The 16,654-nt window shown below is 39.2% G+C and overlaps 6 protein-coding genes across 6 annotated transcripts; 2 read left to right on the forward strand and 4 right to left on the reverse strand.

Moving 5' to 3' along the window:
* Positions 1-67: 67 nt before the first annotated feature.
* SOCG_02219 (sulfite reductase Sir1) lies at positions 68-5,082 on the reverse strand. The gene has a single exon (XM_013160713.1). The coding sequence runs from the start codon at positions 4,659-4,661 to the stop codon at positions 252-254; it is 4,410 nt and encodes a 1,469-aa protein (XP_013016167.1). The 5' UTR covers positions 4,662-5,082; the 3' UTR covers positions 68-251.
* A 665-nt stretch (positions 5,083-5,747) lies between these two features.
* Positions 5,748-9,777, reverse strand: SOCG_02220 (ATP-dependent RNA helicase Prp22). Its single transcript, XM_013160714.1, has 2 exons — positions 9,497-9,777; positions 5,748-9,431 (listed from the first exon to the last, which is right to left on the reverse strand). Exons 1-2 carry the CDS (start codon positions 9,567-9,569, stop codon positions 5,995-5,997), a joined length of 3,510 nt encoding a protein of 1,169 aa, XP_013016168.1. The 5' UTR covers positions 9,570-9,777; the 3' UTR covers positions 5,748-5,994.
* SOCG_02221 (CTP synthase Cts1) lies at positions 9,769-12,276 on the reverse strand. The gene is made up of 2 exons (XM_013160715.1): positions 10,932-12,276; positions 9,769-10,732 (listed from the first exon to the last, which is right to left on the reverse strand). The coding sequence occupies exons 1-2, from the start codon at positions 12,193-12,195 to the stop codon at positions 10,194-10,196; spliced, it is 1,803 nt and encodes a 600-aa protein (XP_013016169.1). The 5' UTR covers positions 12,196-12,276; the 3' UTR covers positions 9,769-10,193.
* A 44-nt stretch (positions 12,277-12,320) lies between these two features.
* SOCG_02222 (RCC domain-containing protein Ats1) lies at positions 12,321-13,733 on the forward strand. The gene has a single exon (XM_013160716.1). The coding sequence runs from the start codon at positions 12,484-12,486 to the stop codon at positions 13,552-13,554; it is 1,071 nt and encodes a 356-aa protein (XP_013016170.1). The 5' UTR covers positions 12,321-12,483; the 3' UTR covers positions 13,555-13,733.
* SOCG_02223 (ubiquitin conjugating enzyme Ubc6) lies at positions 13,698-14,850 on the reverse strand. The gene is made up of 3 exons (XM_013160717.1): positions 14,582-14,850; positions 14,400-14,538; positions 13,698-14,351 (listed from the first exon to the last, which is right to left on the reverse strand). The coding sequence occupies exons 1-3, from the start codon at positions 14,606-14,608 to the stop codon at positions 13,831-13,833; spliced, it is 687 nt and encodes a 228-aa protein (XP_013016171.1). The 5' UTR covers positions 14,609-14,850; the 3' UTR covers positions 13,698-13,830.
* Positions 14,851-15,327: 477 nt separating this feature from the next.
* On the forward strand, positions 15,328-16,579 carry SOCG_02224 (RNA-binding protein Vip1). Its single transcript, XM_013160718.1, has one exon. The coding sequence runs from the start codon at positions 15,407-15,409 to the stop codon at positions 16,160-16,162; it is 756 nt and encodes a 251-aa protein (XP_013016172.1). The 5' UTR covers positions 15,328-15,406; the 3' UTR covers positions 16,163-16,579.
* Positions 16,580-16,654: the final 75 nt, after the last annotated feature.

Genomic DNA, 16,654 nt, shown 5'->3' on the forward strand with positions numbered 1-16,654 from the left:
CACACTTCAAGCATCGCCGTCATATTACAATTGAAAGATGTATATACACAGCTATTCATAGTTAAATACCTTTATTCTGAAAACTAAAAATCTACCAAGATTTCATTTATTATAAATATTAATTATGTATGTACTTTGTATAAATCACATATATGATTAATAAACAATCTTTTTCTTCTAAACCCAAAATAAGTTTTTACAATTAACATCTTTTCGTTACAAACAATGAAACACCTTCCATGCAATGACGATTAAAATGCTTCCTCGGAAACACCTTCATGGACAGAACCGTTGGCACCACCATTAACAACCTCTGTTATAATGCCGGCTCTGATTACCCAATCGCCAAAAGGTTCTCCGTCTTCACGCTCCAAAGCGTAACGTTTGATCAGAGGACGCAAAAGATCGATAATTTCACGCTCTTGAACCGAAGCACGATACAACTTGTTAAGTCTTTGACCATAATGACCACCACCCAACATCAAATTGTAAGTGTCTGGTGCTTTACCAACACAGGCTATTTCGGCAACCCAAGGACGAGAGCAACCATTACCGCAACCAGTCATACGCATAACAATGCTATCCTTTTGGAGTCCTGCTTCATTGATAACGTCTTCAACCTTAGTGATAAGTTTAGGAAGATAACGTTCACTTTCAGCCATTGCAAGTCCGCAAGTGGGGAAAGCAACACATGCAGCAGAAGAAAGACGTAAGCCAGTGAAAGCAGTGTTGTCAAGTTTGTACTTAGCTAAATGTTCGGATACCCATTCTAACTCTTCAGGAGAAACATTGAACAAAATAAGATGTTGGTTGGCCGTTAAGCGGAATTCAGCTTTAGACTTCTTTTCATAAAGTTTCTCAGCAAGCTCGCGCAAGCCTGTCTTGAAAAGAAGTTCTCCACTGTCTTCAATACGACCGTTTTCAACGAAAATTGTGCGCCAGTACTTTCCTTTTTCTGTTCGGTTCCAGCCTTCAAAATCATCAGTATTCTTGACGAATGGAGCGTGCTCACGAGCAGGCTCGAAAGCAAAGCCCATGACTTCTTCGGTTTTCTGCTTGAAAGTTTCAACACTTAAAGTATCCACCGTATATTTAAGACGAGCATGCTTACGGTTTTCGCGATCACCATTATCACGTTGGACAATGAGAACACCCTTCACAGCATCCACGACTTTATCACTAGGAACGTAACCAATAACTGAACCAAGACGGGGATAGGTCTTCTTGTTATTATGGGTGGTACCCATACCACCACCAACAGCTAAGTTATAGCCAACCACTTTAGCGCCTTCAGTAATAGCAATAAGACCGACATCATTTGTATAAATGTCGACATCGTTATATGGAGGTGCAACAACACCAACCTTGAATTTTCTTGGAAGATAAGTAGGTCCGTATAATGGCTCAACATCCTGGGCGACTTCCCCAGCAACCTTTTTCTTTTGTACAGATTCGGGATCTTCAATCCAGATTTCATGGTAAGACGAAGTTGTAGGAAGCAAAGAGTTGCTGATTTCCTTAGAAGTCTCAAAAAGTTGAGCATGGACCTCCTCATTTTCAGGAGCGGATGAGCAAGTAACGTTACGAGCAACATCACCACAGGCACCTAAAGTAGTCATAAATACCTTAGATATGGAGCGAATAGCATTTCTCAAATTTCCTTTAAGTACACCATGCCATTGGAAAGTCTGACGAGTAGTCATCTTCAAAGTCTTATTACCCCATTTTGCAGAAATATCATCCATAGCCAACCATTGTTCAGGTGTGCAAACACCAGCTGGTAAACGAGCACGAATCATAAATCCATAAGCAGGTTCAAGTCCTTGCTTTTTGCGTTCATCACGAATATCACGATCATCCTGCATATAGATACCATGGAACTTGGTCAGTTGACAATCGTGTTCAGAGAGTGCTCCAGTCGAATTGTCGGCCAAACCTTCCATGATAGTACCACGAAGGAAATTAGAAGCCGTTTTAATATCTTCGTTGGTGATAGGTTTGGGTTCGTCAATGTCAACGTCTACTTTGTCTAAACCCATTGCTGCCCAAAGTTCAGGCTCCCAAGTATTGTAAGCAGTTTCCCAACCATCAGGATCTTGATCATTACCCAATCCCAAAGGAAGAAGAGGTTTAGCTCCAAATTCTTGGAATTTCGCATCCAATTGTTTACCGGGACGATTATAATAAAGTTTGTCCTCCTTACGAGGCCAGTATTCATAATCACCGAAACCAAATACACCATAATTTAAGTTATTTAAAACCAAATCAGCATTCTTGAATGCTTCCCAGAATTCATGACCATTTTGAGGGAAATCACCCTGACCAGCGGTACTGACCAAAAGGACGACATTGGTTTCTTTGGGTAATTCTTCAACTGGAAAATCATCCATCACCATGATCTTGCATTTGGAGCCACGAGCACTAGCTCTGTGGTGGAGTCGCTTAGCGACATTCTCGGCAGTACCACCGTCTGAAGCATACAAAATCGTCAGTGGAGGACCAGACAGACCTTCAATCAACTTGTTAAGAGCGTTACGAGCATCAAGGTTCTGTTTATGACGGACGTCAGCACCAAAGGATTGGGAAAGTGTTTTGGACAATGCGGGTTTACGTAAGGTCAATTGAGTCAAATAGTTATCCCTTTCAAGGAAAGCGCGAAGCTCATTGCGAATACGTTCAGAGTCCAATTGGAAATCAGAACTTTCACCATCTTGAAGGGCAGGAGTCCAACGATACAAAGGCCAATAACCAACATCAACGGCCTTCTTAGTTTCTTGTAAAACGGTAATAGCATCATCATTAGGGGAATGATAAGGAAGATAAGCCAAAACAACAGAAGGACCGTTGAATTTGTCAGCTTCTAAGATGGCGGATATGACCTGGGTGTAAGAGCTATAAAGAGCTGTAGAAGCGACATAGGCATTACTAAAGTTCATGGCATACAAACCGATATCCTTTTTGCGAGAGGAAGCACGGACAACTTCACGAGTGGAATAAGGTTGAGTATCAACAATGAGTAGATTAACGTTAGACTCAAGGCAAAGCGCTTGGTGCAAAGCTGAGTTGCCCAAATCATAAGCCCAAGAGTCGGAACCGATGATCCAATGAGAGACATTTGTAAAGAACTGAGAACGCTCAAGCAATGACTTGACTGTAGCAGATGAGTCCTTTTTAAGTTCTGCCACAACAAGTTCAGGGTCGACTGGTGAGTCCAAATTATCGACAGAGACTATCCAGTTGGAAAGAACTTGTAACGATTCAGCTGAAACTTCAGAAGATTCGGCCTTTAATAAAGATGCGACTTCATCACAGAAAGCACGTCTTTGTTTTTCGTATTCCAATACGGTACCTAAAGCGAATTGAGGAGAAATAATTAGATGAGAAGATACAGCAGGTCCCGTAGAACTAGGGTCATTTACGACATTCAGACGAGCCTTAAATACACGTTGGAGCAACTTGTGATAAACATCCTCAATAGCAGGGGGAGTTGGGACGAAAACTTGTTTTCCACTTTCAGTGAAATCAGCAACAATAGAGGGCTTGGCGGAACCGTTGATATTATCAATGGCAGCAGAAACAACGTCTTGGACGTGTTTTGTGTCTTGCAAACCATACTTAACGGCCAATAATTGAGTACTAGATTTAGCAGAGACGAGAGCAGCCAAAATATCTAAATACAAGGGGTCCCATTTACGAGGAAGGTTACCAAGAGGTTCGAGAACAGCAATACGCTTCACGGTGGATGGCAAACTGGAGAACAATTCGTCGGGCAACCAAGGTCGCAAAAGACGAATAACAACAACGCCAACAGATCCTTGTTGAAGGGCTAATTTAGAAAGCAAAGGAGAAGCGCTGCCGAAAGCCAAAAGAACATTAGAGGCATCGGAAGGACCATAATATTCGAAAGGCTTGAAAGATTGTGAAGAGAGGAAAGCATAGGAAGCAGCATCACGAGCTGGCTGATCATAAACAGGAGGGAGGTAAGAGGAAGATTTTTCAACTTCTGCTGTTTCTTGGTCTTCAGAAGGGAGATCGGCAATACGAGCAGCCTCTAAGTCTTCCTTGGAAGGAAGAGAATCCAAGTCTTCCAAGGCCACTGAGGAATTGTAGACGGGAGTGTAAAAATGTAAAACACCGGTGTTCTGTCTGACAGCAAGATTCTGTGCAAGAGCAGCAGTTTGAAGGACGTCATTTAAGGCGTCTTGCTCCGAGCCGTTAGGGCAGTTTCCGGAAAGCAAAATGGTAAATCCTGTGTCACGAACAGAAGCAAAATCAAAAGGCTCAGTAGGATCAAGAGCGATATGGGCTACAACAGGCTGGTGGGAAAGCTTGTAGAGATGGGGAGTTGCAAAGAAGAGAGAATCAGCAGAAGCTACGACTGAAACGATGTGTTTGCGGGTAGGAACTGGAGATTCTTGCTCAGCAAAGAAATTATCAGTAAGATGAGCAAAAGGATCAGCATGTGACTTCAATGAGATAACTGAAGTGGATTTTCCGGAAACGTTCAATGCCTTCAGCTTCCGTAAATCTTGCAGGGCCTCTTGGAAGGTTGTATCGAGAGGTTCATTGTTTGGATGAACAACATAGAGGGAATCTGCGCATCGGAAAGCGACGCGAGTCACAGCTTCCTGAGAATTTGTGATGGACGCTTTTAAACTCATAGTAAAATGATGAAGGGAAAAATCGTAAAAAATAAAATATGAAATCGAACTATTTGCTCAGACAGGAAAAAAGGACGATATCAAAAATTTCTCTAGGATTGAAAAATAAATCGTGAAAACAATTAGGGAATTATAGAAATCAAAACCAAAAGAATTCAGCCAATAAAATTATTTATCATATAAAAGACAAAAAAATAAATGGTAAGAGATTCTAGCACAAAATTGCAGAACTACGGGAATTTGATCTCTATTCCTATTTATTTTCCGGTGGACAACTGCAACAAATGTTTGCAATTCCACTATCGCGTTCCCTTACAATTATTTTTGCTTTGAAAGCGAATAAAGAATGCGGTAGAGGGTAAGTTATATACCACGCTGATGTTCGTGTAGCTGTTGAGCAATTCCACAGTAGATTGCGTGATTAACGTGCTCGTAGGATCGGGTCAAGTAGCAATACTTGATTTTGTTACTTTATCGAACGATCCACGCCAGATGGTCCCAACCCAAAAGATACACATGTAGATTGTTAATGATCTTTTTCTGTTTTTCTTTTTTATAACAATCTGAAATTTTTTATTTAGAATGTGAACGAAAATATCTTTTGTTTTTGATTGGCTTGTTCATTGAGAAATTCTATAATTATATAAAATTCCCAGCCAATCTTTTGTAATCTATTACGCTACTCTATGCTCGTTAGTAACCGGTTTTGGGTTGGGTGTTCGCGACGGATTCCCCAATAAAGATGAGCAGATATAAATAAGAATAAGGAGTGAAAATACTTTTTTTGTTAATGTGGGGGATGCGATGAAGTGGGCGCTTGTTTATGTTTATGGATTTTATTCGAAATTTGAATAAAATAGAAGAATTTGTTTAGGATTAATTAGTTCATACTTTTATTGTTTTATTTATTTTTATAGTGATTCTTTTCGTTTTAGCCTTTCTATTGATTCCCACAGCGTCAATTAGGAGGTTTAATAATACGTTCATGCAGTAAGTAATTTCACATTAATGTCACCCTCAATAATTCCGGTAAACCACCAAAAATACAATTTTCATTATACCAATACCACAAAGAACGAACAAAAACCGTTCATTCAAACTCTTGCTATAGAGTGAGTGCAGTGCATCCATCAAAGCAAAACTGTCCCTCTCCACCAAAAACCTTTTTTATCATTATTATTATAAGAAAACTTTCCTCTAACTTAATTTTTATCTACGTTTATAGATCCTTGTCTTTTTATATATACATAGTATTATGACCCATAACCCATGATGACCATAAAAACATTTCAAAACATTCAAGGCTTCATCCTTCTTACATCTTTCCTTCAAATTACTTTCCTCTTCTTTGCTTAGAAATTCTCCATTCGTCTGCCTTTTCAAAACGATTGAATAGCGGTACAACTTTTGTTCCTTTCTTCGACTTGGAAATCTGGTTTGGATTCGCAAATTTGAAAAATGTCGGAGCTACCTCTACCAACCATCGGGGATGAATCGTGCTAACGGTGTGCATGTATTCCTTCGTCGTTTGTATTAATTCATGGTAAATTACCCATTCAGCGGGTTTTCCAAATAAAACACTACTGGGATGCATATACACTTGCGCATTCTCCACAGTGGTTCGATAACATCCTTCTTGTGAGTCTCTCTTTGCAACATTAGTAAAGTGTCCAGAACACAACGCACGCAGAATTAATTCACGATTTCGGCCACATGATATTACCGGCTGATGATAGCGGTCCATTAATCGTAGTAACTGTTTACGGACATCTTCCACTCTTCGAAGCCCTCGTGCTTGAATATAATGCTCATAACACCAATTATCAGAGCATCTGTTTGTTTTCCATGCCGTATATACGTTTAACAGAGTCAAGTGATCACTTTCTGGATTCGAAAATTGTGCTCGGTGCTTATCCGCTTCCTGCTGTTTCTCTCTTGGCCGACTCCAGATGTTCGGAGCGCTCAGCATAGCTATAATCGTCAAAATTTCTTCAGAACATCCGAGTTCAACACTTGTAATCAAAACCTTTGATAATTGTGGCTCCATAGGGAAGTCTGCCATTTTCCGTCCTAACGTCGTTAACAATCCCTCGTCGTCGAGAGCCGATAATGCATATAAATTTTGTAATGCGGCAATCATCGTTTGCGCTGGCGGAGGATCCATAAAATCAAAGTTCAATAAATCATTGATCCCCATTGCCTTCAGCATAAGAATGGTATAAGAAAGATTTTGACGTTGAATCTCCGGGATTGGACTAGGTAACATCTCATTCTGGAAAGCATTTTCTGTATACAACCGATAGCACTTTCCTGGACCCGTACGACCAGCACGACCACTTCTCTGTCTTGCTTGCGCCTGTGAAATCGGCGTAACGACGAGAGAATCCATACCCAATTTGGGATCAAAACAACTCTGCTTCACAAAACCAGGATCCACGACATAGTAGATTCCATCAATTGTTAAACTAGTTTCTGCAATATTAGTAGCGATAACTACCTTTCTTCCTCCAGGAGGAGCGGGTTCGAAAATACGACTTTGTACCTCCGAAGGAAGTGCGGAATATACTGGCAGAATAACTAATTCAGGTACAGTATCCCCAAGCATTTTTGTTCTTTCATGCAGAATTTCACAACTAGTGTCAATTTCTTCTTGTCCTGTCAAAAATACCAAAATGTCACCCGGACCTTCAGTTAAGTGTATTTGCATTATCGTAAGTAAGGCTGCATCAAGATAGTCGCTTTCTGGTTGCTTGGCGTATAGTATTTCAACAGGATAAGAGCGTCCAGGAATAGTGAATATAGGGCATTTGTGAAAATACGAGGAAAATCGTTCAGCATCTAACGTAGCAGACGTGACAATTAATTTTAGATCTGGTCTTTTCGTTACTGTATGTTTCAATAAACCAAACAAAACGTCGGTAGATACAGTTCTTTCATGTGCTTCATCAAGAATGATTACAGAATACTTCCTCAGGAGTGGATCGACCAAACATTCGCGCTGAAGCATACCATCTGTCATGTATTTAATTTGAGTCATTCTACTTGTCTTATCTTCAAAACGAATGGTATAACCAACTTCTTCTCCAACCCGGCAACCAACTTCTTCAGCAACACGCTTCGCCACTGACATAGCAGCTACACGTCTTGGTTGAGTACAGCCAACTATTTTCCTATTATCGGTATATCCCTCTTCGGCTAAATATTGGGTTATTTGGGTGGTTTTACCAGAACCTGTTTCACCCAACAAAACGAGAACCTGATTTTTGAAAACAGCTTCTAAGAAGGCTTTCCGAAGTTTAAAGACAGGAAGATTCTCTCTCTGCTCTTTCATGCTTAAACTCGTCTTCCTTCCGTACGATACATCCGGGCCCTTTACGGATCGCTGTCGCCAATTTGGAATTTGAGCCGTTACCTGTTGGGCTGCTGAACTGCGAATATCCTGAACAAATTTATTGTCTTCAGGACGCGCCATTGTATCATTCCATACTAACGACAGGTCCTGTTTTTCAAGCTCCTTTTCACTTTGCATCCGTGCTTCTTTCTGACGCATTTCTCGACGATCACTAGCTAATACTTGTCCTTGCATTGCAGCTCGAGATAAAGACCCATCGGGCGCTTTTACTACTTTAATAGGAGAAAGCTTAAGGGAGAGTTTTGTTTGACCAGCAAGGAATCTAGGTTCTTCATCACGTAGTTCAATTTCAAAATCTTCGTCATCCTCTGGCTTAAGCTCGGGATTATTAAAGGTAGTCAATTCCTCTTGGAATCCAGGAATATTTGATGATGAAATGGCTCCCGAAGCAGCCAGCTGTTGTAGTTCCCAAATCTCAGGAGAAGTCAATCGTTTTCTTCCATTATTCTTACCAGCGCCAAAAATATCAGCTGTCTGGGCTTGTTTCTCGTTTGTATTCAGACCAACAGAATTAGCACCTGTACCACGATAAAAATCATTCTCTTCTGTTTCCGGCTTCAAGTCTTCTCCAGTAATCTGATCAACTTCTTTCATCGATAGACCTATTCTTTTGCTAGCTTCATCTACTCGAATAACCTTAACCAAAACTGGTTGCCCATAGGCAACCACTTCAGAGGGATGCTCAACGCGCCGACCACTCATTATATTAGATATATGGACCAAACCATCTGTTCTACGGGAAAACCCGTCCAATGTCACAAAGGCACCAAAATCCTTGATACCCGAAACAATTCCAGAATATACTTCGTTTAATTTGGGAAAACCATTCATGGTATTAGTTTTATGACGCCGAGAAGCAGAACTACTATCTCGCGAACGAGAAGGTACATACCGGTCTGAAGTGTGTCTATCACCATCGCGAAAAGTCCGACGCGGACTTGTTGATCTGTCTCTGTATATATCTCGAGTGTTATCTGACCTTCTTGAACGAGAAGAGCTGGATAACCGACTTAAGTCATTCATGGTATCGTCCATCAAATCACTGTCTTTTTGAACATTTTCAAAATTCCTATGATCAGGAATACTTAAACTAGGAAACAACTCCCGTTTTCGATTCGTATTATCTCCTTCAGAAGTTATATTAGACTCCTCGGTTTTTTTATTACCAGAATTTCGATCAACTTGACTTGTCGCTTTTAATTTTGGATGTAATTCGCGAATCAATCTAGCAACGTTTTGTAAAAAGGAATCTGCAAAGTCTCCTCCCGATGCTTGAACATTTCCTTTAAATTCATCATAAGTTTTGGATTTCTCATATAAGTTTATAACAAATTCTGAGAGAGTTTTATCATCGATACCTATTCAAGTTAGCGTGATCCTTCCAAAAAGCCATGTTTTGCTTTGTCAATGGCAGCAAACGTACCAGTATGATTTTTTATTTCAGAGGCCACCTTTGAAACTAGGGAGAGGTACTCCAATTCCTCTAAATCATCCATTTGATCAATTAATAATATTAAGATAAGACTTAAAAATTGTAAAACGAAGGAAAATGGTATAACATCTAGGCTGTATGAATGTGTAAATAGAGGAAATCTCATATGCTTCAATTTCCATGTAGGCGTTTCACTCGTTGGTATTCGTTATGCTAATATAATGTAAACCAACGACACTGACAAAACGTAGTCAAACAGGTGTATTAGTTCAAGCAATCGAACCGCTTCATAAATTATTCTTTGATGAATTTATATTGCTGTCGAATTTAGTGTAGTCTTAATCTACTCAAGTTGCCCTAGCACTGTACTAATATTCACAACAGCTTTCGCTGAGAGATAAATAATATGCAAAACACATGTGTGATTTGAATCTACAAGATCCTATACTATTCTTAAAACCTCCAAATGAGTTTTACTTAAAAAATAAATAGTATTGTGAGTGTCTATTCAATACGACACATGATTTAACATTTGAAAATTGAAATCAAGTGTATTATTAAAACAAACCAAAGTGTTAACCAAGTACCAAAACCAAAACCTTTAGTATTCATAAAATATAAAGTGAGTGACAATGAGCCAATCCATCTTTTTTCTCCGAGAAGAACTGAGAAATACGATTTAAACTAATTAATCGGTAGAAACTATAGTAGCTTGGCTGGTAACCTCCACAGATTCTGATGAATCAGCAAGAGCGGACTCAGCATTAAAATGAGAAACATCAGTCCATTCCACGGGTTCTCCGGAACTAATAAACTCGTCAAGTAAGCCAGCACTAGCGGCGACCAAACCAAAAATAGGAGTAGATGGTCTTAAAGGCTTAGAAAGATATTCGGGGTGATATTGTACACCAACGAAGTAAGGATGATCTCGCTTCTCGATAATTTCCATACGCTCAGCCTTTTCATCTTTACCGACGAACGTAAGACCCTTTTGTTCCAAAAGTTCAACGTACTTAGGGTTAACTTCATAACGATGACGATGACGCTCGAGGACTTCTTTAGAATTTTTGTGAAGCTTACGAAGCTTACTCCATTCGCTATCGGGCTGGAAGATAGTAGGGCGCAAGCCTAATCGCATGGTACCGCCCAACTTATCTTTATTAATTTCAGGCATGTAAACAATAACATGCTCATCAGACTGAGGTACAAACTCTTCAGAAGTAGCATCTAAAAATTGTTAGTTAAAAGAACACTGGAAAATAAATTCCATTCATCTCCCATTTATTGTCTTCATAACTTTAATATAGCACCTGTCTACAGTTAAAATCAATGGGAAATGATAATAACCTCTAGTAGGTGCATGTTTGCTCAATATAGCTAAGAAGAACAATAAAGGGAAATTCGAAAAGATTTAATTGTAACTTACGTTCAACACCGCAAACGTGACGAGCAAATTCAATGACGGCAACTTGGAGACCGAGACAAATACCCAAATAAGGAGTGTTGTTCTCACGGGCCCATTGAGCAGCAGCAATCATTCCTTCTATACCACGGGAACCAAATCCACCAGGAATCAAAATACCGTTTGCAGAGCACACCAAGTGCCAAGCTCTGTGATAACTAAGGGGATCAGTCCCATTCATACTTGCCTCCAAATGAGAAGCCTCAACCCATTGTAAATCAAGCTTTCGTCCACAACGCATAGCAGAGTGTTCCAAAGCCTTGATAACAGAAATGTAGGAATCTTTAAGATGTGTGTATTTTCCAACAAGGACAATGGTAACCTTTTGGAAAAGACGGTCGTGACCGGAAGTTAAAAGTTTCCAAGAGTTCCACATCACTGAACCGGCATTCACATGATTGGGGCTGATAGAAATCTGATCCAACTTAAAGCGCGTCTTAAGGAAATCTAATAATTTGTTTTCAAGAAGTTGAGGAACATGATAAGTGCTGGAAACATCATGAACAGCCAAAACCTGTTCAGGACCAACATGACAAAATAGAGAAATCTTGTCAATAACATTTTCCTCAAGGGGCAGCTTGCAGCGGCAGGCAATTAAATCAGGCATAATACCTAGACTACGAAGATCTCTAATAGCTTGTTGAGTGGGCTTCGTTTTTTGTTCACCGTTGATAACGGGAACAAGAGATACGTGAATCGACACAAAATTATCGCGTCCAACACGGAACTGAAATTGACGCATAGCTTCAACAAAAGCAGCAGATTCAATATCGCCAACCGTACCACCGAGTTCGACAATACAAACATCTGGTTCTTCACCACTCTGATCAACCGGCACACGAGCAACACGTTCAATCCAATCTTGGATTTCGTTGGTAACATGGGGGACAATTTGCACAGTTTTGCCAAGATAATCACCACGGCGTTCTTTCTCAATAACTTTTGAGTAAACCTTACCGGTGGTAATGTTATTATCATGAGTCAATGTAACATTCAAATAACGCTCATAATTTCCCAAATCCAAATCAACTTCACCACCATCATTTAATACAAAAACCTCTCCGTGTTCTAATGGTGACATGGTGCCAGCATCAATGTTCATATATGGATCGATTTTAATACTGGTAACTTTTAATCCCAAGGTTTTTAGCAATAAACCAGTGGAAGAGGCAATCACACCTTTTCCAATACCGCTAATAACACCTCCGGAAACTAGTACATATTTCATCTTGATATCCCCTTTTGTTTGCTCCAAAGTTGGTGGTACGTGGAGGAGAGAAAAAGAATGTCACTCATGGTCCTTATGAAGGAAGGGTGAAAATTTTTTTTCTCTTTTTTTATAAGAATATCCCAGCAAATTTGGTATTGTTTTATTCCATTTCTTTTATATATTTAGAATTTTCCTGTTAAAAAATTAACAGCGTTACATATTTTTTCTGTAAAGGCAAGTGCTCAGTAGAAGAGTCACATCAGAGTACCACCAAGGATGGGCCGAATGACAGAATAAACGAGAATCATGATGTTATACTCTCTTGGATCTAATGGAAGTTATCAATTAGGACTAGAGCATGAGGAAGACATATCAAAACCAGAGAAGGTGAATTTTCCTGAACAGCCGAAGCAAATTGCCTGTGGTGGAAATCACACATTAATCCTTGATCAGCATGGTCAACTTTGGGCTTGCGGGGATAATAGAATGCTACAGTGCTGCCAAACATCTGATAGCAATATAACAGATGGGTCCATTAACCGCTTAAAACCGATTGAATCGAGTTACATTCATGAATTTCACGTTATCAATAGAATTTACTGGTCTATGATAGCCGTTGGTTGGGAGTTTAGCGTCTTGGTGGAAAAAGACAGAAGGACTGTTTGGACGTGTGGCGCTGGTCCACAGGGAGAACTTGGCCAGGGAGAAGTTAGAGCGTCTTCTTTGACGAAAATTATGATCCCTTACCTTGATGAAAATGAAATCATTTTAGACATCTCTTCAAGTGTAAAACACTGGGTCTGTATTACAAACAAAGGTAATGTTTATGGTTGTGGAGATGGACGCAAGGGTCAACTAGGACCAGCCGTCCCAAAAATGACTAACAGAGTTCAATTTTTGGCTCAGGTAGAACATGCTACCAAGGTTTGTTGTGGACTTCAGTTTTCTGCATTCCTCCAGGAAACAGGTCGTGTAAGTATATTAGGAGGTGATCGTTGGAATCTTTCTGAAGAATGCGTTCAATGGCAGAATAACAATCCAAGTCTTTCAGCTCTTATCGTTGATATATCTTCGAATTGGTCTACTTTGTCTTTATTAGATTCAAATGGAAGAATATATGCATTTGGTAGAGGAGATCGTGCCCAAAAAGCACATACTGTGCAGAATGATACACTAGCTATTGCTGGAGGTAGTGAGCACAATATTGTGCGAACAAAAAATATGGAAGCATATATTTATGGATGGAATGAGCATGGAAATGCATTTAATGAAGATCGTCAAGACGTTTACCAGGCTAAAAATTTGGGATTGCCAGGAATGGTAACCTATGTAGCAGCAGGATATGCGACGACATGGATAGTAACAGAAAATGAGTAAGTAAACACCTTGTTATGAATTAAGGTTGAATACTTACCATAGTTAAATAAAAGCTTTATGATAGTATAGCTGAGTAATATGTACGGTTAAGAATGATTCGTCTTATGATCGATAGAGCGCTCACTGTATAGCAAATATTTTATACCATAATGAAATAAATATGTAAATTTTATTCTATAGCAGAAAAACCAAATCTGTTTGAATTTTAATTCAGGGTTGGAAAATAGAATTAGGAAAAACGAATAATGACAAAAGTTGGCTCAAACAATGAATGACCTAGGCTTCTGAGCCGAAAAAACGAGCTAATGCTAGTGCAAAGAACACCACAACGATGAGGCCCCAACGACCTTTAAACCACTTTCCTTCCTCATCTTTTGATGTATTAGAATCAGACTTCGACGGAGTGGACGTGATTTTCTGAGCAATAGCTTCATCATTTGCCTTTGCGCTGGCGGCAGATTGTTCCATTATGTCTCGCCGATTCTGATCCAAAAGTTCTGGAAATATGGCAGCGAACTTTGGATTATTCGATAAGTTGAAACGCTTTGTGTCCTTTGCGTATGCTTTTCTTGTGGATTCAGGTGTTACAATACCGCCTGTAGTTATTTCATCAGAAGTCATAAACGAGACGAGACCAACAAGGATCGTTGATACCATCCATGCGGGATTCCAAGATTTCGGATGAAAATCAGAAAATGATAGACATAGACGAGTATTGGTTTGGAACCGGCCACTCGGTGTAATCATCCGAATTGCTGGAGGTTTGAAAGGATACTCTGAAGGGAATATAAGGGTCCCTGATAATAAACATTAGTATTAATAAGAATTATTAAAATAGTTCTTACCATGATATTGACCACCCTCATAAGGTGTGTCAGGAGGACCCGTAACGATATAATGCCATTCTAAAATGTTTTCTGGTGCTGGTTTGGCGTCTATGTACTCTACAGGATTCCTTTGAAGTGCTAAATATTCTTTCATTAACTGAATTAGTTAGTTTAACTTCTTTGTTCCTTGTATTTTATACCCGCTTATATGCAGCCTTCGACGCCATATTTCATATATGAGTTGGCAATTGGAAGGAGGCAGCAGGCACAACTGATACACTTGAGAATACGAGTAGAAGAAAAAATGCAAACAGTTAAGGAATAACTTAAAATATAAGTGCTTAATACTATTTTTAGTCCCATTTTTACTTTTTATTACTATATTATAGAAGTCAGTGATAGATATTTAACGCTCCTGCTTATCCCGTTGACACCATGTTGCATTCTTTTGACAGATGGCTTTCTTTCTTTCGTATACTATTTTATACTACTCTTTAAATGTCATAACCCAGGTCTAGATCACAACGTTGGTAATTTTATCTGCTTTAATCAAGCAAGTCCTCGTTGTCCTAAACAGACTGTTTTGTTACCATCAGGCGATACCAAAAAACGGACATTTTACTATAGAACTTACTAATTATTAAACATGAATTTATGTTGATGAAGTCCATTGGAGGCAAAGTATGAAGCAGTGAGGTTTCTTTAAGCAGCTCTTTTAAACTAACATCCATAACTTAGAGGAGTAGATCCTTACTACTGAATTGCTTCATCAACTGCTACTACTACTACTCCCACCACCTTTTGAATTATTGAATATTTGTAACTGATTTGATTTCTCGTATATCACTTTATGATATATGTATACTGTAACTTTTAAGCATATGATTATATAAGTATATTATAAATTTGAGCATAACGGAAGAATAATATTCTACTATCAGGTTGCCGCTGATGTAATGGTCTTTATACTGTCAACCTCATGCATCAGTCTTGTCTTTCGCAACTAAGTATTTAAGACAGTACCAATGAGTAATCAAGTTTTAGTCAAGAATATCTCTTTGGAAGTAACTGAGAAGCAAATTTCGGATTTCTTTTCCTTCTGCGGAAAAGTTTCCAACATCTCTACGTTTAAGGAAGGAGACACTCAAACTGCTAAAATCCAATTTGAACGTCCTAGTGCTACGAAGACTGCGTTACTTTTACAGGATGCTCTTTTAGGACAGAATAAGATCCAAATTAGCAGCAGTGACGCTCCAGCTAGCTCTAGCAGCTCCCTCGACAAGGGTGGTGCTGGTGGGGACCAAGCTACTAGTCAGGAAGATAAGCCTCGGTCTGCAATTATTTCTGAACTTTTGGGTCGTGGCTATCATTTAAGCGATGTAACTTTGGAAAAGGGTATACAGCTAGACCAGAGCCTAGGTGTTTCGACCAAATTCAAGGGCGTTCTTGAAAGCGCGTTGTCTAGCGTTCATTCAATGAATGAACGCTATCATGTTAAAGAAAAAGCTAATGAAGTTGACAGCAAGCTTTCAATTAGTGATACATACAAACGCACTACTTCTCTCTTCAGTAACTACTTAAACAAGGCTTATGAAACCGCTGCCGGTACGTCAGCTGGCCAAAAGGTTCACAGCGTTTACGACTCTGGTAAGAACCAATTACTTGGAATTCACAGTGAAGCTCGTAAAGTTGCTGATTCTAGGGGTCATGGAACTCAAGTTGCCGAAGCGTCTGCTACCGTCCCTACTCAACCCCCTGTCGACACCAAGGCTTCTGAGTAATTATAGACAAGCGTAATCCCAAGCACTATAGCTTTTAAGTATGTCGGTTTTTGTTGCACTTGCGATTAAATCGCTTTTACGCGAGTTGATTTTTCATCTAGGTACATCTTTTTAAATATAGTATTACCAAGCTTTGTGGAAGTTTGCGAATTGATTATTTAATAATAATTTTGAATCACCAGTGATTATGCTGAAAGCCTAACAAACGATTAATCCTATGTTCTGATATTCGTTGCATAATATGATAAACTAGCGTTAGTCTCTTGTTATAACTTCGAGGGCGCTGAATATGATATAAAAAACTAAAAAATTAATTAATTACAGATGTTCAAAAGTCCAATGATTCATGAACTTGTCAATAATCTGAAGAAGATAATAACATTTACATTTATCAGAATTTTACATGAAGTGTACAACCAATTAAGAAAAAAAAGAAAAACACTGGTATCCATATACTATAAATTGATGCTGTTTACCATCGCATATAATGAA

This window comes from Schizosaccharomyces octosporus (genome assembly GCF_000150505.1).
Source record: "Schizosaccharomyces octosporus yFS286 unplaced genomic scaffold supercont6.1, whole genome shotgun sequence".
NCBI classification, from domain to species: Eukaryota; Fungi; Ascomycota; class Schizosaccharomycetes; order Schizosaccharomycetales; family Schizosaccharomycetaceae; genus Schizosaccharomyces; species Schizosaccharomyces octosporus.

Coding starts and splice junctions, on each gene's coding strand:
- SOCG_02223 (XM_013160717.1), bottom strand. CDS start 14,608: ATGGCGTCGAAGGCTGCATATAAGCGG. Junction 14,539..14,581: donor CGAAGGCTGCATATAAGCGG/GTATAAAATACA, acceptor TAACTAATTCAG/TTAATGAAAGAATATTTAGC. Junction 14,352..14,399: donor TGAGGGTGGTCAATATCATG/GTAAGAACTATT, acceptor GTTTATTATCAG/GGACCCTTATATTCCCTTCA.
- SOCG_02219 (XM_013160713.1), bottom strand. CDS start 4,661: ATGAGTTTAAAAGCGTCCATCACAAATTCTCAGGAAGCTGTGACTCGC.
- SOCG_02221 (XM_013160715.1), bottom strand. CDS start 12,195: ATGAAATATGTACTAGTTTCCGGAGGTGTTATTAGCGGTATTGGAAAA. Junction 10,733..10,931: donor TCACGTTTGCGGTGTTGAAC/GTAAGTTACAAT, acceptor AACAATTTTTAG/ATGCTACTTCTGAAGAGTTT.
- SOCG_02220 (XM_013160714.1), bottom strand. CDS start 9,569: ATGGATGATTTAGAGGAATTGGAGTACCTCTCCCTAGTTTCAAAGGTG. Junction 9,432..9,496: donor TGAAATAAAAAATCATACTG/GTACGTTTGCTG, acceptor TAACTTGAATAG/GTATCGATGATAAAACTCTC.
- SOCG_02224 (XM_013160718.1), top strand. CDS start 15,407: ATGAGTAATCAAGTTTTAGTCAAGAATATCTCTTTGGAAGTAACTGAG.
- SOCG_02222 (XM_013160716.1), top strand. CDS start 12,484: ATGATGTTATACTCTCTTGGATCTAATGGAAGTTATCAATTAGGACTA.